The 20510-nt window shown below is 39.4% G+C and overlaps 1 protein-coding gene across 2 annotated transcripts; it reads right to left on the bottom strand.

Annotated features, from left to right (window-relative positions):
* Window positions 1-379: 379 nt before the first annotated feature.
* Window positions 380-19856, bottom strand: LOC131798486 (ubiquitin carboxyl-terminal hydrolase 48). Of its 2 annotated transcripts, XM_066172528.1 has the most exons (35): window positions 19702-19856; window positions 18000-18070; window positions 17822-17871; window positions 17205-17264; window positions 17043-17130; window positions 15511-15826; window positions 14869-14926; window positions 14469-14528; window positions 13859-13923; window positions 13650-13758; window positions 12845-12978; window positions 11978-12066; window positions 11784-11878; window positions 11318-11402; window positions 10724-10828; window positions 10258-10361; window positions 9689-9764; window positions 9073-9178; window positions 8584-8632; window positions 8406-8452; window positions 7792-7908; window positions 7265-7554; window positions 6695-6819; window positions 6299-6415; window positions 5720-5781; window positions 5026-5142; window positions 4803-4924; window positions 3734-3870; window positions 3098-3142; window positions 2882-2943; window positions 2737-2809; window positions 2176-2301; window positions 1897-1939; window positions 1773-1802; window positions 380-1449 (listed from the first exon to the last, which is right to left on the bottom strand). In XM_066172528.1, exons 1-35 carry the CDS (start codon window positions 19854-19856, stop codon window positions 1424-1426), a joined length of 3414 nt encoding a protein of 1137 aa, XP_066028625.1. In that variant the 3' UTR covers window positions 380-1423. The 2 variants fall into 2 exon arrangements, with proteins under 2 accessions (XP_066028625.1, XP_058972118.2); XM_059116135.2 differs by lacking the exon at window positions 3098-3142.
* Window positions 19857-20510: the final 654 nt, after the last annotated feature.

The raw sequence follows: 20510 nt of genomic DNA, 5'->3' as shown, positions 1-20510 counted from the left end.
CTCATGATGAGAGTTTGGAGAATTTGGTATTGGATCAACTGATAATCTCTTATTGGTATTTTCCGTTATTCTCATCACCTGTCTGCTTGGTATTGTAATTTATAGTGTAAGGAGAAATTCTGTCTTGGTCACACGTGGGAGTGAAAGTGTTAAAAGCGAGACTTTACTGGCTACAACGATTTCTTTTGATTTTGACAAATCAACAGCTTCTTGTTTACTGCAGCAGCAGCGATGTTCATTTTGAGTTGTCAAGGTCTTTTTTATGTCTTTTTTATGATACAAAGTAAAAAAGCTGTTGGCAATGAAGCGTATGAGAAACCACCATTCAGAAATCAAGTTTCAAATATGTTTATTGTTCAACTGAACAATTTTCCCAAGAACTTGTTCATAGTAACTAAACTATAGATATATTTCAATTTAAATTCACAACTATAAATTTACTATTTTACACCTTGAAATTGAATTTCAACTAATCCCATAGTTATCGTTTGACATTTGAGAGAATCCTGCAGGACAGCCAGTTTATGAACAGCGCTAACAAAGATTGTATAAAAGTGATCTTTGTTAAGAGTAGCCTGCAGCTCAGGGTTTTTCCTTTCTTCCTATTTTGTGTTCGAGCAAAGGAGCGCGCAAGGAAAGCACGAGGAAAGCGCCAATGCTGTTTCTTTGATTTTCTTTTTCGCTCTTCGAGCCTATAACTCGCGCTTCGCGCTGGCCACCTTGCGTCGCAAGCTACGTCAATGAACGAATAACCAAAGATAAAACAAATGCAGTTCGGGTCTTGTTACAAGGTAATCCTCGAGTAATTTTTTAATTGGAGGTATCCAGTCCCTCAAAAATGAGGAAGGTGAACCATGCGTGTTACTTGTGTTTCCGCGAAAAATGACCATAGACGGCCTAATAGTTCAGTGCGGAAGGAAATTCAGGGTGTTTTGTTTACATGTGTATACATGCGTTTTTCAGGCGTGCGCAGGTAGGCGCGTGGCGAGTGCGAGGAAAGCGCGAGAGTTGAAATGCGCAAATGGAGGAGCACAAAAACCACAACTGTTAAGTTTTGCACGCTCCTTTTCTCGTGCATGAATCGCCCTTCACGCTCTCTTTATGTCTCGCACTTGCCTTGGTGGGCCTGAAAAACGCCAGAAAATGACGCCCGTCTCACAACCTGATCAAGGACCCTAGTGGCATTTACGGATTCGAAGTGATCCAGATAACTTCAGCGGAATAAGCTTATGAGTAAGGTCATGTTGTAAGATGCAGTCTCCACAGTAAACTCTCTCTGGTCCGTTCTTGACATTTCAAAACATTTCTTTAGAGTTATCTCTAGTTTCTTTACGAAATAGGATTCGCTTTGAGGCATATTATCTCGCCACTGTTGTCTAGCTCTGTCTGCCGTGATTCCTTTTCCACTTCTAAGCAACACATTTTATGAGTTACCAAGCAGACCAGTTCCTGGAAATGAAACACGAACAGTTATGAATTGCACAAAGTCACAAAAATGTGCGAAAATTTGTAGTCTTAATCCATAATTTAAAAACTGACAGCCAATCAGAGCAGAAGTAATCATATCAAGTAGCCAATAGGAACTCGAAGTAGCTCCAAGCGCGGGAAAACACATGTGATTAGGTCACAATTTGTTGAAGTTGGGATCCAATTGGTTGATATAACACGAGTTTTCTGGACCAATCAGAGAGCCCATTACTTTCGACTCAACTAAAATATTCTCCATGTAACGGCAGATCTACAGGTAACTTTACATGTTACAAAAGGCTTACCTTTGAAACCTTCCTCAGGGGCATTGTTCACTGAAAAACAAAAGAATTTGTTACGAAAAAATGATTGAAAGTATTACAGTATTGTAAGCTGTCTATTAATGAGAAGATATCATCATTTGTGTACCTGGGAGAGCCTCTTGTGATATGGCACCTTGAGGTTCATCAATCTGTAAGAAGAGTTTGATAATGAACATAACTAGTTTATTACCTAAAAGTCTTTAGGACACCTGTTCATTGCCTTTAGACCGTTACTTTCTCGTTACCTGAGAGATTGAAATTTATTAATGATTAAAGAATTTAACTGGCAATCTTCTATGATATTAAGAATAAAATGATGCTAAAACTATCTGAAGGAGGATACTCTATGTAACTGTCACAGGATATTCTCATGTTATACACAGACCTTAAGCAGTAATAAGGAACCCGGTCTAATTCCTAATGAACGAAGCGTGGCTGCATTGTCAGTGAGAGGGATGCCATTTAAGGTGAGGTGTTGGTCCATCGGCATCACCGAGAAACTCTTCATCAACTGTAAAAACCAAAAACATGTTTTAAGTTTATAGCTTGATTAACTAAGAATCGTGTTTAAAGCGCTTCGATTAAGTGTCGCAAAACCATGACCAAAGTGGTCTCATGGGCTATTAACATCCTGAGGAGGCATAGCGTTTTGAAACATTGCGGAAGGGGGGGGGGGGTAGTCATCGAATATCGGTCTGGGTCAGGTACCTTCCCCCACTTAAAATTCCAAAAATGTTCTTGACGTAGTTTGTTGGAAAAGTTAAACCTACTTGCCACCCTCGCTCTCAGTTTCTCTTTTTTTCGCCCTTCCCGACCAAGATTGGGTCTATAATTGGCCACAGAATAGAATACAATGGGTAGGGGTTCTGAGAGGCACATATCCAGTAAAATTGATCCAGGTACCCGTGCCCCGAGGATATGTTATTAAAAAAAAGATTTGCTTCACCTGTACTTTGACATCTCGTAAGGTCTCGGATGATCCAACAGTCAGTGACACTTCTCCCCGTTGTTTACGATGCCTGTAATGAACGCAATGATGATGAAATCTCAAAGATAAGAAATAAAGAAGACGTAAAACTAAACATAAATACCTGGAGCTTCTTCGCGCCTTCGGGTCGCGGTTAAGTTTTTGTTTCTTGCTGTCCGGTGGAGACTGCAAATAGAGAGAGGACTGGTGAGGAATGCACGTGATATTCACATGCTCCGGCGAGCTCATGTTCTATTGAAAACCACAATATAATAAGATTTAATCTGGGAGGAATAAAGTCTAAAATGTCTAACGGATCAAAATATAAGAATTCCCCAACCTGGAAGTCTGGGTCGAAACAGTAACCGTCTTTGCTGGAAGGAGTCTGTCAAACAGCAATTACACCAGATAAATTAAAACAAACTTTCCTGATAATGATGATGATGTGGCATTTATAACACGCATTCTCCATACTAATGCTCTAATGCGCTTTACAACGCATTGCAGGATACTATGGTCAGACTGCAGTAAGCACTACAGCTTTCTGAGAGGAAATTTTGCAGGCTCCCCCGATTTTGGAAACAAGACCAGATCATAACACCGGGGGCTACGTTCCCTACTTTGCCAGAAGTGCGTGAGTTCTTTGATATCGCCTGCTAATCAGTACAAAGAAGATGCAGGAGATGGGGCCTACGGTTCATCGTCCTTAATTAATCGAAAAGACTAGAACGTCTTAACATTTGCAGCAGTCACAGCAAAGGCAACACATCATCCACAGTTATTTTAAGACCCTGAGTGTTGGTCCGGTCTGGGGCTTGAGCCCTTGACCTCCCGCCAGTCTGGCACCCTACAACCTAAACTAACCAGGTGGCAGCCTGACCTTCCCTAGAGATGGTAAGTTTCTTCTACATTTAAAGTTCATTAAAGCCCCCCACTCCCCCCTCCCCCACTCCGGCTAAAAAGGCAGAATTCTTACACTGTTCACTACTTGCTCAACGTCCTTCTCGCTGTGATCTTTGGTGATTTTCCGCACGAAGATTGTACCATAGCGATAGTTTTCTACGTGCTGAGCTCTCTCCTGTATGCGCGCAAAGCAACAATCTGTGCATATTTCTGAAATGGAAATTGGAGAATACTACGTTCTCTGTTCATATTCTTGATTAATCAGGGCGTGAAATTGCGCCTAACAGACGCCAATGCGACTAAATTTTTCACTTTGGCGACCAAATCCTGAAAGTTAGTCGCCAAATTGGCGACTAGAACGTTTCATCATAACCTTACCAAGAAATATAGTGAATTAAAAAGATTTCCAAAGATAAATCCGCGGCAAACGTCCTCGTTAAGTTTGTTTCCAAAACGTAGCACATGCATCTAGATCGATAACTAGACGCCATCTTGGATTTAGATGAGCCTGAACGTTGTTTATCATCCACCCTAGTGTCCACTTTGTAGCACGTTAAAGATCTTTTCCCTAACTTAATTTTGGAGGGTCTATCTAGAACGCTGACAGCGTAAAGAAAGATTTTGTTTGTCTTTGAAAATGGCGACCAACTTTTTTTGAATTGGCTACCACTTTAAAGAATTTAGGAGCCAAGTGGCTGTCAGAAAAAAAAAAGATAATTTCACGCCCTGTTAATGAATGACTTCTTGATGTTTTCCTAGTGCTCACGTGGCCAATTCAGACAGTCCAGCGTGCTGACCGGTCGAAGTAGTCATGTGATGACAAACCGCACGAAAAGTTGTTCGTTTCCTAGTGGTTAGGAGGTTAAGGCGACACATCCGCCCGACGTCGGGCACGTTCTAGGGGATTAATCAGGGCGGAAAGAGGTTTCTGCCAGCTGCTGTTCAAGAAACGCGCTCGCGCTCTCCCCAAGGAACAAATACCGAGGAAAGCTATAGAATCAAATGCAATATATATAGAGAAATATATTTAAAGCATCTTACTTATTTTAGCATAGAGATCGTACACTGCCCCCTTTAACCGCTTTAAGCCTATAATACTATGATTTCAATCTATGGAAAACATAATAAAATGAGAGACTTGCCAGGGGTAGTCACCAGTTCCCTCACATCGTCTTCTGTTACCGTTTTCGTGACGGTGATCACGTGATCGTATGGATAGCTTCGTGTAAGCACGTTCCACTCGTCTTGCCAAACATAGTGCAACCTGAAACAAGGGAGGGTGGGTGAGGAGATAACGTTACTCTTTACAATGAACCGCCGCGATGTCATTCATACCTTAGATCGCAAACAAACCAAACAACTTACATTTCGCTCGCACCATCCACGTCATCTTCGCAACCAGGATTAAAATGGAACTTTTCATGAGGGCAAAGCAAAAGTGCATTTGTAATTCTTTCCGGAGGAACATTCCTTATGGGGTACCTAGCAAAACATGAATTGCGGTTTTATTTTTGTCTTGATTATCAACATTTTTTTTTTAATCAGTGTCTAGATTATGACATATTCTTTGATGTTGGCAAACCTCTCCGAGTACGTATATATGGCACACATTTCATCGGGTGATCGCAAGGAATGTTTCGGCTGCTTATAGTCAACTTGGAGTCAAAACAAAGTGCCGATTTTGGTGAATCAGCGATGAAACGATATTCTGTCTTAGCTTACAGGCAAGCCTTCAATAGTAGTGCTACAGGACGAACCCTTGAGTATAACGAGCCAGTAAGCAGTCTGCAAGGGATCTGGCACTGGTAATGGATTATCAGTGCTAGACCCTTTGCAGACCTCTCACTGACTAGCGTTACTCAAGGCGCCAGAACTATTCGCGGGTGAAAATCGCTCGCACTGAAGAGCTAATAATGCAGGTTTGTTCGCAGGCTAGATAATATTTCTTCTCTGATTCTCATGCCAGGCAATCTGTGAAATATACATCTTAGTTAATATGTTATCTTAGTCCTGAGTGCCACGTTTAAAGTGTTTATTTACAAACTCTGTGAGTTATTACCTTAAGAACTGCCTCCATCGATCGATAAAATCTTTTGATACTGCACAAGCAACGAACGGATCCTGATGAAAAGTAGGAACGGTGTTTTTCGTTACTAGATTTAGGACATACAAGTATACAAAGCCAAAATGGCAAAGTCTCCAGCTGTAAAAAAGGGATTCATTACATTTCTTTTTCCAAATTTTTCGAGAATTCAACTAATCGAGAGACTGGGAATTCTGAGTCTGCTAATAAGAAACAGGCATCTTATTTTTTTCCCACCGTGTTTTCGCCGTCTTGTGCCAAACTCAGCGTGGGAGGGTCGCACCAGCGCGGCTACTTTTTTCTGCCACTAGCTCGGCTTTGAATTGACAGATACCAGTTGAGGTACTTTTGCAGTTATACTTAACCCTCAAATTTCTAATTTCAGTATAACTCTTGCATCACACTTTAAGGATATGAGAATATAGAAAACGATAGCCGAACGAGAAAGCTCTTGATTGTCAATTAAATTCTCCCTGTTAGTTCATGGGAAATATTTAGATAATACTATGGTGAATATGCATATCAATGAAAGGGTGTAAAGGCTTCCAGACTTACGCCGTTATCAAATGACGGCCGGTTCCTATCGAGATACAATTGACTCAAAACAGTTCTCTGTTCTGATGCAAGTAGTTTGTGAAGCTCATTCTTCTGACGCTCTTCTTCATCATCTGCCTGTGTAAAGAGAAAAAATTAAAAAGCGAAAAAAGCGGCACTTATTTGTTAAAATGTCATACTTAAGCTCAATTTTCCACCGTTTTCTCGAGTCCGGTCTTCGATCCTCCCGAGAGGGACTTCCCGGATAAGCACAGACTCATTTCCCAAACGGTGGGTGATAATCGAGCCTATGTTACACAACACTGAATGACAACACTGATAACTACGATTGAGGATTTAAAGCGAGTAGATCAGTGCCATTATAACCCAGAGCCAATGAGAATTGTAGCCAAATACCTGGCAAGCTGTACATGCCGAATGAGCGGCTGGGAATTCAGAAGCGGAAGGAAAGTAATATCTCAACCTCTGCCACACTGCATCTGGTACAAGACGCCGACAGGATTCGTCAGAAGAGAGGCCGCCTGACAAATAATTCGAAAAAAAAAAAATTAGTTTACGTAGGTCTCTTTGGTAACAAACTTAGGTGAATCACTGTCATGGCAGCATGACATAACTGTTTTGTAGCCCACACGAGTATACTTATTACTTAAACATTATCATAATAATAACAATAACAATAATAATAATAATGATAATAATAACTATCATTATTATTAGCGCTGCAGGAGGCGCCTCCCCTCCCCCCTCCCACCCCTACGCGGGAAGATTTGAAACCAAAAAGGGAGAGGTTTATCGGGGGTCTGGCACTAATATTGATTATCAGTACTCGACCCGTTCCAGGCCTCTCGCTGGCTTGCATTGCTCAAGCCTTCGTAGTTCCCTGCAAGTGAAGAAACACCTGTGCCGAGGGGCCAATAATGAGGACCTTCTAGTGGACTACATCATATTGTATTGATATTTTCTTACCATGTTCACAAAGCAAATCTTCGTTGAATTCAGAATTTCCTTCGTCTTCCTCCTCCTGTTCGCCAGGGTCCTGTAGATCCCCGTCCAATGTCTGTGGTTTCCCTCCTTCTTCTGTCATGGTCATATCATTATTTTCATGCTGTCTGGCCTTATCCTCGTCGTCGTCTTCTGTTTCGTGATTGGCTGTAACTCGACAGCTGTCCATCAAACTCTGCCTTGCCTCCTCTTGGTAATTCGCCAAAACTTTCCATCGAAGAAGCGACCGCCGACCAACCCAAAAATAATTTGCACTGAGAATGAAAGGAAAGCTACAGCTAAACAGAGAAACACCGAGAACATTACGGTGAAAACTAGAAGTAACTTATAGTAGCACTGCGCCCGAGCACTACGAAATTTTGTGATAGCGACGAAGGCAATTTTCCCGCGCTATGCGCTGGTTACGTGTATTTTCTTTGAGTTCTTATTTCTTAGTGGCCCTTGAAATTGATTTCTTTCTACTATGCGACACAAGAAATATAAGAAGTTACCTGTTGGATTGTTGAGACTTCAAAGTGTCTGACACAAACTTGTAGTCTTCAGACAGCCGAGTTTCGAACCGTATTCTCCTACACTGTTCTTGCACACATTTGATACACAAAGAATCACTGGATGAAGAAAAAATAAATATTAAGGTTGTGAAGGTGATTTGGTTACATACTCTATTGCATAGGGTACATTTTTAAATGATAGTCGAGAGACTCTGAGATTCCATTGGTTTTGCTTTACGTCGCTCAGTGATAGGTTAAGAAAACATGAGCCACCCTTTCAACCAATCAGATGCAAACCTCAAACCAAATAGGACCCGGTCACTCGCGTTCTCCCGCGCCTCAGGTATAAAACAATAGAGTTTATATTCGCGGGCATAAATGTAATTCATGCCTGACTCAGAGTCATTTTAGCCCGAGCTACAAGGCGAGGGTTAAAAGAGTGTGTACTGTATTACTGTCATTATCACTTTGAAGAGCATGAAGAAATCAAAAATTGAAAAAAATGAAAGCAAAACAGTCTGAACAATGACAAGAGCGGGCTAAAATAACATTCGATTAACTGTAACAAAATTTATTTCGGCTGAAAGTTTAACAAAAATATCCCAAAAGCACACCTTTGAAGTCTAGGCAGTCCACCGTAATTTCTGAATATTTCGTCAGCCTACGAAGACAAGAAGAAATAAATAACAACAAGCTGCATTTAATTCCCAAATTGTCTTCTAAGAATGCCCGCTAACAACAAGCAGTGGAAAAGAAATCATTGAGAGTATTTTCAAATAATTGGTAACTTACAGCTTTGATGTTGATCCTCTTAGCATTAAGCGCTTGATTGGGATCAAGCCTGTCATAATATAAACAAAGCAACAGGTCAAGGAATATATCAGATAAAACTTAGAGCGCTTTTCGACTGAGTGTCGTAAGACCGAAACTAGACAAATCACGATAGCCAATCAGAAGAAAGGAAATTATCACCAGAAGCTAATGAGAACTCAAATTTAGAACACAAACACACTGTTTGAAGGGCGGGAAAACGCGAGTGAACAAAATGTCTGAAACGCGCGAGTGACCAAGACGAGCTTAATGTCAGTTTTAGCATCTGATTGGTTGAGAGAGAGGCGGTTTTTTTTTATTTTAGATCAATCACAGAGCGGAGGGTAGCCTAGCTGAGGCAGTCCGGCCTCGACACTTAAAAGAAAACTGCTCCACTCTAAAGGAGAGCTGTTTTGAAGACAGAAATACAAAGGTGATCGCTTACTTCATACACTACGTGATACAACTTACTTTCCATGAGAACACAATAAAGAGGAATTGTCCACTAGCGGAGTCACAGTTTTTTCATTCATCCAGTCCTTCAGCCATTTTGTAGAAATCCATTCATAGTCTTTTTCTGAAAGGCGAAAAAAAAGGTCAATCAGTGCCACAGACGATTTCAGGAGAAGCCAGTGAAAACTCAAAGCGAACACAGCGCGCTGGTTAGTTACAGTTTCACGTCGGTTTGAGTGACGGGGCGGGGCAAGTTTTTTAAAACAATCACTAAATAAAATGACAGAAAACAAATGAAGTCGAGGATTTTGTCGAATCTCAGATAAAAATTGCTCTTATATCGCGTTTTACTCTTTACTTCCCTGACATCGGTATTCTCTGCACTGTCCTCTGTACATTTTTTATGGTACTGACAAGGAGAATTCGTTTGACAATCAGGAGCTCCCTAAAGTGGTGATCATTTCCCCAATTCTCATACACTAAATATTTGATTTGGCTGATACTGCGAGGAGAAATTAGAAGCCAGTCACTCTTAGGGTTTAAAGGGTAATTGGAGTCTAGCCCTACACAACGTATCTCGTCCATAAAATACATTTATCAGGTCAACTGTTATCTTAAATGAAAATGATCTTACCTGAAGATACCGGAATTTCTAAATAAAGTCTCCTTATTTCAGCTTGACTTTCCTGTCCTTTGGCAATCAACTTTTGCTAAAGAGAAATGTCGCAAAGTTATTTATGGAAAGTTTCGCGTTCCAAATCTTCTTTGTTAAGGTATTCAGTAGCTGTGGGCTTTGTAATTTTGTGATAGAACGCATTTCGATTGAGTGTCGTAAACCGAAACCAATGTAATCACAAGAGCCAATCAGAACAGAGGAAAATATCGAGAGAAGCCAATGAGAACTCAGTAAAAACAAGTAAACGACCAAAAGCGCGGGAAAATGGCAGCAACTAAGTCGTGATTAGTTTTACTTTTGAATCTGATTGGTTGAGAAGACGGCACGAGTTTTCTGGACTAATCCCATAGCGAAGTAAAGCAAAGTAAAAGCAATTCCAGATTACTTCCGAAACTCAATTGAAAATTGCTCTATATTTGTTCAGTCCATAAGTAACAACAGTGTCTCCAGGCCTTTGCAAAACAGAAAGAGAGAAAAATTGCTCTGATTTACATTATGGGCGCACAATACACGTAATATTTTCTTACACGAAATGTCTTGACCTGCGTAACCCAGTGTTCAAATAAACTGTTGTCCATGGCAACTAACTCAAGTACGTGAGGTGGGACTTCGACATCATCATCTTCACTTCCTTTAACAACGATAATAATGATAATAATGACAATTACAACAATTTAATAATAATTTAATATTAACGCAGTAGTAGATTAATAATAATTGTAATTATTCCATACTGAAAGACGATATCAATGTTGCATAGCAATAAACTTTTTGCATTATTTCATACCAAGATTGTCACAAGTTTGTATGAATAGACAAAATGAAAAATCTCAAGAAGAATTTCAACTAGACTGCATGTTTGACCTAAATAATTTTACAAATCAGTTCAATAAAATGAATATTTAAAACCCCCTTAACTTGTAACCAAAAATCTGAAAACCTCTGAGCTTTACAAAGGAAGATCTACTTTTAACACTAGTTGCAGCATCTTACCTACACCTTTATGCCCCTTCAAAGTGTACACCAGAGTGTATGCATTTTTTGACACATGAAATCCTTGAGCACATTTTGGCCTTTTAGCAGGCTTAGGGCTGGTGTCTGAAAGGGAGAAAAAATATATATATCTTTAACAAACAAATGAAAGATTAAAGATCAAAGATAATAACTTACTGTGGTTTAGAGTATTCAGTACATGTTTGGTACTTGCCTAATCTACTATCAAAAACCAGGGAAGATAAAAATTAATTCTGTGCATCAACAGTTATTACAAGTAAACCTGTTTACTCTTTAACCCTCAATGATTTAATTATCAATTCTCCCTTCGAGCTGCTATAAATTTCCTTGAATGTAATGTAAATTTGAGTATTCCCATTACCTGTTTGCTGTATAATATATGGATATTATGGGGAGAGACTACATGTTAATCACTTCTGGGATTTGAAAGGTTAAATGCAGAAAATCAAAGTAAAATTATGGAATGACTGAGCAATCAGTTTCTCATATTGAAGGAAACTGAACCATGCTAAAAAAATTCAAAAGAAACCCCTCCTGTTAGTTTTAGAAATTAAGAACAACTGGAAACAAAACCTGTTGTGTCTTCATCCTGAGAAAGCTTCAACTTTCCTTGCATCTTGACAATGTCTTCATCATTGAACTTGTACCATGATCCAGACTATTGATACAAAACATTGTGTTGTATTACATTCATACTCAGGCAAAACCTCCAGCTGAACACAAACCAACTATTGGTAACCCTCCTTTCCCATGTATACCAGTGGTGCTGCAACATAACATCAACAGTTGTGCCTGTTCTTGAGATTACAGCACCTTGCAGGTCAGTTTTGGAGTGTAGGATAATTTTCAGGCTGAGAGCATGCTTGCACTGGCACTACAACACAAGTGGGCATGTAAAGCAAGCATGCAAGAAGTCTACAGGAGGTTTGGCAGACCACCCACAGACCTTGTACATGATCACTTCACTCACTGTCTGAAATCTTGATGTCTTTGCCGTTCATGCTGCAGTGCTAGATGATTTGCAAAAGGACTTACAAACCTTCTTGTCTCTAATGTGTGCTACATAGTGTCCTGAATACGCACTGACTCCAAAATGCATCAAAACTGCACTCAGCTCATACTCATGGTTAGATCCTATCCCAAAAAAAAAAACAAAACAATGAACGTAAACCAGTACTAACTGCTATTGGAATTAAAAAAAAATTCTGAAAAAATGTGCATTGAGTTACTTACCAGAGCCTCCACTCTTGACATGTTCTGTCATATCAAGATTATCTGGAAACTGAATGAATGAGTTCAGTTTCTTTTTGTATCCTGTTTTCCTGTATACAAAAAAACAACACTGATAAATAAGTATATGGATATGGGCCAGGTTATTCAAAGCTGGGGTCAGATAATCCAAGGTTACTGTGAGATCTGATTTCTGATCTGAAAGGTTTAAAAGAAAATTCAGTATAATTTTTTTTGGTCTACAATTTGATGATTGGAATCTCTAAAAATAATAGAGAAAAATTATCTGAAAATGGCTTTTGAACAAAGGAATAGAGAAACCTGGTGTACAATTTAACCCTAATCAGCTGTCAAACATCTAACTATGCCCTGACCTTAAGCTACCTCTTATGATGACCAACAGGCTGGGGGGGGGGGGGGGGGGAAAGGGGGAGGAGGAGAGGGGGAGGGAAGAGATGGGGTAGAATGATCCTCACTACTCCTAGCTGAAGAATGACTGCTGGAGGCAAACCAGTGACAGAAGCTTGCCTTTAGTTGGTTGGGTTCCTGTTGCAATCAACTCACTTTTCTTTCCTAAAAAGTGTTGTGCCATTCATATCAAATGTCCATAACTTACCCTCCACCCTTAAAAACTCACTCCTCCCCCCACTCTTGTCTTTCGATTCTTAGCCCATTAACACCTAAGGGTCTTATTTCTCCTCGCAATATCACCCCTGAATCACAAATTGAGGTGACAAGAACAAAGGAAATGATCACCAACTAGAGATTGAGCTCTTGACTGTTAAACAAATTCACCTTGTTAGTATCTTAGGAAATGTGTAGAGAATAGAGAGTCCACAGTTTTCATTCTTACTGCAATATTAACCTTACCTGTCAAACACAAATCTTAACAGTTGCAGATTGAGTACAGGAGGGAGGGAGTGCAGTTCAATGTAACGTGCCGCATTCTGTTTGCTGTTACACTGAGTACAATAATACTGATTGTCACCATCCAACTTTTCTTCCTGTTTACAAAAAAAGATTCCACTTGATTTGCTAAGGGATAATCAAACAAAGTGACGACAATAACAATTTTATTTATTTATTTGCGACATTTAGACAGGATGGCTCACTTCAGTTTAAAAGCTGGCTTAACCCTTTAACTCCCAAGATCTCATTACTAATTCTCCTCACTATCTGCCACATAGCTCTTCTGATGTTAGTTTGGAGAATTTGGTATTGGATCAACTAATAATCCCCTTATTAAGATTTTTCTCTATTCTCATCACTTGTGTGCTTCATATTGTATTGATATTGTAAGGAGAAATTCTGTCTTGGTCACTTGTGGGAGTTAAAGGGTTAAATGTTGGCCTGTATAAACAAGAACAAGGCTAGACCACAATACCAGGAGCTATGTTTGCTACTTTTTGCAAGAAATGAGTGGGTTCTTTAATATCCCCTGCTAACACATGCAGAGAAGATGCAGGAGATGGAGCTTATTGTTTATCATCCTATCCAACCTTATTTCAAAACCATTTGCAGATGCCATACGAAGGCAGCACATTCTCTTCAGTTATTTTAAGACCCTGAGTTTTGGTACAGTCTGGGCTTGAACCCCTACCATTCTGCAGGCAGTACTACATTCTACAACACGAGCTAACCAAGTGTGACAACAAAAATGTAAATCCTGCATCACCTTCAAAAACTCCTTGATACACTGGTTCAGTGATGAGTGGCCTTGTATGTTAAGGTCCAGTTCATAAAAACGAGAAAGCCTCTTGGATTTATTCCCACACCTCAGACATCTAAAAGATCAAGTTTTCATCAGCAGCAAAGAACTTTCAGAATTTTCATGCTAAGATCTTGGGAAAGAATGGGTTAATATTCAGAATGTGTTTCTCTTACTCTGTGACATAAAAGTACTCCCCTCCAAACTGAGACTGAACAATATTCTGCACCTCAGGCTCAGCCTATAAAAAAAAAAAAAGGAGTGTAATGATGCAGAACAATAAGCTGTGTCTTTTTCATTCTATGGTATGAGTAGGTTAGTAAGTAAGTGCACTGGACTCCAATTCAAGAGGTCTGGGTTCAAGAACTGGCAGGGGGTCATTGTGTTCTGTTCTTTAGCAAAACACTTGACTTCCACAGTTTCTCTTACCACCCAGGAATATAAATGGGTACTGGCTATTGTCATGAAAACCTGATGAAAACCTACTCAATTACAAGTTTACCCCTGGGGGGTCAACTTGTGATTGAGTGGTATCCCATCCAGGCGGGAGATGTCTACAATACTCCTTGACACTATGGAAATCAGAATAAACTCCAGGCAGATGACCCACTTGGTTCAAGTAGAGATTTAATTTTTTTCTGTGGTTCAAAGTGTAAAATATGGTCACACCTCTGTACAAGAGCCATCTGAACAACAGAGGAAGTTGTCCATCTTAGAGAGGTGACCACAAGAGCAAGCTTGACTGTAATAATTTCTGTCAAAACAATAAAATCTCAGTAAACCAACCTGCTTTGAGAAAGTTTCTTCAAGTAATGAGGTGAATAGTTTGCTAAATTCTTGAGCATCCTAGAACATAAAACAAATTTCTAAGCAACTTACCAAAACTAGAAAAAAAAAAGGAAAATGACAATACCTAAAACATTAATTTTCAACAACGTCATGTTGCACTATTAATCCTATATCACTAAGAGTGACTACCATCTAATTCTCCTTACAGAATCACCACTGATTCAAATATTGGGGTCCTGAGAATAATGGAAATGATGGCTAACTAAATAAGCTCTTGATTGTTTGACAGATTCTCCTTGCTGATAATACCACAGGAAATGTGTAAAATTGTGGACAATTTGAACTAAGAAATTTTCACTTGCTCAAGGGCACCAACAATTAATTCATGTTAAAATACCTGCTGTTGTGCAGTGTCAAGTCCTAAACTGTCTACAAAAGGACTTGGATCAATGTACCTGCAAAAATAATTACAGTTTTCTTCAAATTTCCATGCCCACTCTCATTTCTGAAATTTTACATGGTTACCAAAGTTACTTCTTAACAAGCAACCAATCAGTTTTTGATGTTTTGGTTTATTCAGTGAAACAAAAGGTTTCTTTTTTCCTTTCACCCCTCCCCCCCTCCCAGAAAAAAAATCTCATATACAGGCCCCACCAAAAACACTTCTAGACAATGTTTTTCTATAAATTTGAAGACTACATACAAAAATTCAAGCAATTAATAATACTTTCCATTTAGCATGGTTTTCTACCAAGCTATTAGCTGACAAATATCTAGAAATTTGGAAAAACCCCATCTCACCCAAGTTTAGTCCATGAGTAACCATTACAGAATATCTCCTTGCAACATTGATACAATATTATAAGCAGACAAGTGATGAAAACAAAAAAAACCATCAATTTCAGGATTATCCATTGATCCAATACCAAATTCTCCAAACTAACATCATAAAAATTGTATGGCACTCAGTGGGGAGAGTTATTGATGAGATCTTGGAGTGAAAGTGTTAATAAATAACAGCCTAAACTTTATACTGTACCTTCGAAAACTGTACTGCAACTGAGCAAACAGCAACTGAAGGTGTCCACAAACAGTCGTTGGTGCTTCATCTGAGTTCAGTATGGTAGTAGAGGGAAGCAACGGAACCTGCTCGACAGCCGACACCTTACTGGGAGTTGTTGGCACATTTAGAGGTTTATCCAGGGATCCCCCATTCTCACTACTGTGATGGTTTAATTTAGAAGAATCTTTGGCAGGTTTATTTGAGGTTTCACCATTATGACTGCTATGATTAGTCACCTCAGAGTTATTTGAGCTGCTTGATAAAGTTTCTGATGTTGACAAGCCATTTACAGCTGACAATTTGGAAAGAATAGCAGGTAACCATTAAGAATGAGCACGTATATAAAGATGTGGAAGACATGGTTGTCCAACAAAAAGGGTGTTGAACTCTGGGTCAAGGAATCCTAGAATGAGATCTGGCTGTGTCATTATGATTTGTTCTTAGACAAGACACTTTACTTTCCCAGTGCCTCTCACAGCTCAACATTATTTATAACTGAGTACTGATGACCTATCAGGGAGACCAGGGGTGAGTAGCATTATTCTGAGGAACCAGGATAGAGTAGGACTGGATGCACCAATTGACTTGAGAAGGCAAAGCCTGTACTCGATCCCTGTGGCCCACCCAGCCTAAGCTTAGCCCGGTTTGAAGCAACTAGGAGTATCACTAGATGGGATGCTAATCTTTTGAAAGGTTACCCCCAGCATTTCATCAGGCTTCCCTGACAATTTCCCCATACTCATTTACAGTACTGGGCAGAGAGAAGCACCATTAGAGTAAAGTGTTTTTTCCAAGAACACAACACTTTGACCTGTCTCAAACCCAGACCTCTTGACCTGGAGTCCAGTTACCTTGAGAACAGGCTGTTTATCTTTCACTTGTAGAAACATACTAAGGAAAAATTTTGTAAATGGGCTGAAGTCTGATCCCTCACAGGAAACTCAGAATTTTTGTTACCCCATGCTCACTCCATAGGAGAAAATGCAGCATTCTGGTTATTACACAGGACTAAGGAAAAGAGTTGGCCACTCAGGACCTGGTCTGGTCATTCTGTTGTGTTCTTGGGTAAGACAGTAAATCCTCACAGTGTCTCTCACTGGTGAATTTTTAGGGAAGCCTGATGAACTGGTAAGGGGTAAGCTTTGTGATGAATAAAGGGGGTAAATTTCTAAAGAAACTGGTGCTGCATTGGTTGGGGTGTATAACAGGGTAATTTAGTATTATCAAATGAGTTTATAACATAAACTGGCCACCATAAAGAGTTTTGAAGCTGACAACGAGCTAATGCTTGAAATGTCATTGTGAAACTCTTTATGGTGGCCAAGTTACATTTTCAATCTTTGCACTGGACTGGCCTCCTATCCAGGGAAGAGTAGCAATACATCTAGTCACTTCCTTCCTCCTGAGGAAACCAGGATAATTTCTAGCTGGATGGGCCACTTGGCTTGAGCACAGACTATGCTTGTTCTAAATGTTAAACATAATTTTCTAATTACAATAATTCTCACCGCTTTTGACCTCTTGTTCTGGTCTTCTGCTTGTAGGAGAGATGTACTTGTACATAGCTGAACGAAACACTGGATTATGAAACCAAACCTGTGGTAGAAACAAATAGCTCTCAAGCAAAATAATGGTCTACTTTTTTTCATGTCAGCTGTGAATTGTCTCACCTGTAAAAATGTATTCACATAACATGTAGCTCCAAGGTTCTTAAGCCCAACAAAAGCATTCTGAAAAGCCAAATGTGAAAAAATGAAAAATGAAATGAGGAGACAGATTGGTGCATAAGACAGCCAAATTAGAACAAGTGTTATATTCTGTTTTATTTCATAACATATTTTTAATATGACAAAACACAAGTAAATTCTAAAATTTAGATACTGTATTGATTCAAAGAGGTAGTTATTACCTTAATGAACCTTAAGAATGAGTGCTTACTTGAGATGAGCACTAAATTTTCACCATTTTCAGCAAGTTAAAAGTTCGTTTTGCCACAAAACAATAAATAACAACAAAATATGAAGATATACCATAGACTGTGAATTTAGAGGTTTTAACCCAGTAAACTTAAGAAATAATTTCCAATATTCCTCTTGTGCACTTCCATTTTTAGGGGGGAGGGGAGGGTTGGTGCTTATACCTACCTACCTACCATACAATTCATATGAATTTAGTTTAGAGAATTTGGAATTAGATCAACCAATGATTCCCTAACTGATATTTCATTACTTGTCTGCTTGATATCTGACTCATACGGTAAGGAGAAGAGATCATGATCATCTCGTACCTCTGGGCGTCTCTCATTTTCTGGGTCTTCACAATTTAACCAGTAACTGTCTGAAAAGAATAAATACAAACTGAGAGTTGCTCCTACGAAATACAAATTTGCAGTCTCCTGTAAATACAGTTTTTTGCATAATTTACTTATTAAATATCTATCATTAAATATTGTTAATTATTAATACCTTTAATTTCGCTGAGCCAAAATCTTTCTCCAAGGCAATTAAAACAGTTTGGATTTGCTTTGCAGTTCCTCCTATGAAATACACAAATCATTTTATGTTAACAGCCTTGATACAGCTTTTTCCAAATGCAATTTACAACTGATATCTTGAAGGTTTTCTACAGGCTGGTAGGCAACTGTGCATTGCAAAAGGAAGTTTGGATCATATGTACTTAAGGCATCTGTTAGTTGAGTATCAGTCAGTATTAACAGTCAAGTGTTTATGGATATATTGGCCATTACTCAGTTCAGACTTCAGCTGATAGTCAGCTGACATGTCAAACAACATCAGTCACCTCTCAAGCAACATGCATGTCAGAAGATACTCTTTCAACAAGCTGGTGATACTTTACTAACACTTGGTGGACCCTATCTTCTCCATTCACACATTAGCTTACATTCTCTAGCCTTTGCAAAACAATGTCCATTCTTGACCTTTCATGCCAGCCAGCCATATTCATCAATGTCAAAGACTGTTTTTTCAGTTTAAGTTTTCTTTCTTGTTTTAAACTTAAATATTCGAAATGAAAGCAGTTTAAAGTGTATCCCCCTCTGTCATATATGAGCATAGGTGATAGAGACTCCTCTTTCTCCTCCCCAGTAGGTAAGGGAAAAGGGCTAGGAGACTGTTGTCATCCCAGCAAAACTATGGTTAAAAATACTTATCTACCACCAACAATCCACTGATACACCACTGACACTTGACTGATATGCTGCAAACTGTTGATCGCAATGTAACAGTCAAGATGTCAGCTGAGTGTCAACCGACATACCAACCAACTATCCACCAATAGTGGCAACTGATGGTTTTCCAACTTGAATAACAAGGTGACCGACATTTGGTAGACTCTCAACCAATATGTGAACCAATAGCATTTACCAGCAGATGCCCTAAGTACACATGATCTGTAAGTTTAGTCTACCTTTGGATAAAGTAAGTTGGGATGGATTACCAAGAATCTGTGACACTTCAGTCGATTGTGAAAAACCTTGAGATTCAGGCTAAGTGAAATAGATTTGAGTTTTAAATATGTGTATCTTGTGCCTACAATCCCCCATTCATATAGTCGAGGCATTTGACATTTCTTTTAATTTTATGTTGTTTCTTGTCCCAGAGATGGCTAACAATGGCTTCTAGAAGTATTGTCCAAGCTGATGTCTAACACAGAAGCAGAGTATACAATTTTCGAAATTCCCAAGCTCTTATCAATAAAGGACCAATCCAGTTTTCAAAATACTACTGTCTTCCAGTTGTTGTCATCATGATTGGAAGGTTGCTAACAGTTAATTAAGATTGTTAGTATCTCAAATAGAAATTAGCACTAATATCAATAGTTGTGATACATAGCAGCAATAGTGTAAAAACAGAGTACTGACCTTAAAGAGGTATACGACATTAAATAGAAATTGATCATAATGATTGTTCTCGGCTTCCGTTTAATTTATTTCTCAAAACAAAGAAAAATTGTGCACAGCGCTTTCGTTAATTTGAAACGGTGATCTTTGGGTTTCAATCAAAGTAAGGGTCGTACCTTTCGGATTCGTCAACAATATCGAACGTCCCTTTTTGATTCACAAAGTTAAATATCTCCATGTTAATTTCAAATTCAGACTCAGTTCAAATGGATTTCCATCGATAAAAGCAAAAAAAGCCAGCTTCTCACCTGCAATTTCCCGGAGAACAGGCGGCAGTATTTATTCTATAGGCGCTTTCAACGTTATCATTGATGACATTTTCTGGTTCAGTGTAATCAGCCCATTCCCATGCTTGCTTCAGAACAGTTCCCTGTTGTTTCCGATTTGTTGTTCGACGCGCCATCTTGGATATAATTTTCTTATTCCCGCGCTATGCGCACGCATCGGCAGGCGGGCAGCTGGATTTTCGCAGGCTCAGGTACTTTGTGAGACCGGTTACTATTTACCACTTTTGCCTTTTCCCGAGTTTTTCAGAGTATTGCTGCACACAAAGCTGACTCTGAAACAGGGACCTCGATAATTTATCCTCCCTGAATTTTTCTTCGAGCATCGGAGACTTGAGTTTCTAATTGCCCCGAACTTGTGAGGGGGCAGGGAACCATCAACGTACGCTAGTTTCCCCTCACTGATAGATGAGGACACAAAATGGACATGAAAAATTGCTAAAGTTAGCTTGCAGTACAGGTTTTCATTTAGCGTGCATCAAGCGCGAGTCGGGCGCAAGTGGCGAGACACGCGCGTGTCTCGCAGAAAATGACGCTTGTTCTGAATGCCAATAAAGATTATTCAAAGCATCATTCAAAATTCACGACCTAATTCTATGCGCATTAAAATTTCTTACAGTGTCTTCCGATAAAGAGACTCATGAAAAGGTTTGTTTCACCGCGTTTCGTGCGCGAACTTAAAAGGCAATCTCTTTAGGAGTGTGTGACAAAGCGTGACATTGCTCGAAAGTGCGTGACGTAATTAGAATGCGGACAAAATGTGACCTGACGCG

Source organism: Pocillopora verrucosa, chromosome 9 (assembly GCF_036669915.1).
Source record: "Pocillopora verrucosa isolate sample1 chromosome 9, ASM3666991v2, whole genome shotgun sequence".
Classification (NCBI taxonomy): Eukaryota; Metazoa; Cnidaria; class Anthozoa; order Scleractinia; family Pocilloporidae; genus Pocillopora; species Pocillopora verrucosa.
This window is presented reverse-complemented; position numbering and strand designations above follow the sequence as displayed.

Excerpts from the sequence above, each read along its gene's own strand:
- LOC131798486 (XM_066172528.1), bottom strand. The coding sequence starts at position 19,856 with ATGGCGCGTCGAACAACAAATCGGAAACAACAGGGAACTGTTCTGAAG. Across the intron at positions 13,759-13,858 it reads GAGTACTTTTATGTCACAGA|ATGTCTGAGGTGTGGGAATA; the intron begins GTAAGAGAAACA and ends TTGATCTTTTAG. Across the intron at positions 9,179-9,688 it reads AGAAATTCCGGTATCTTCAG|AAAAAGACTATGAATGGATT; the intron begins GTAAGATCATTT and ends TTCGCCTTTCAG.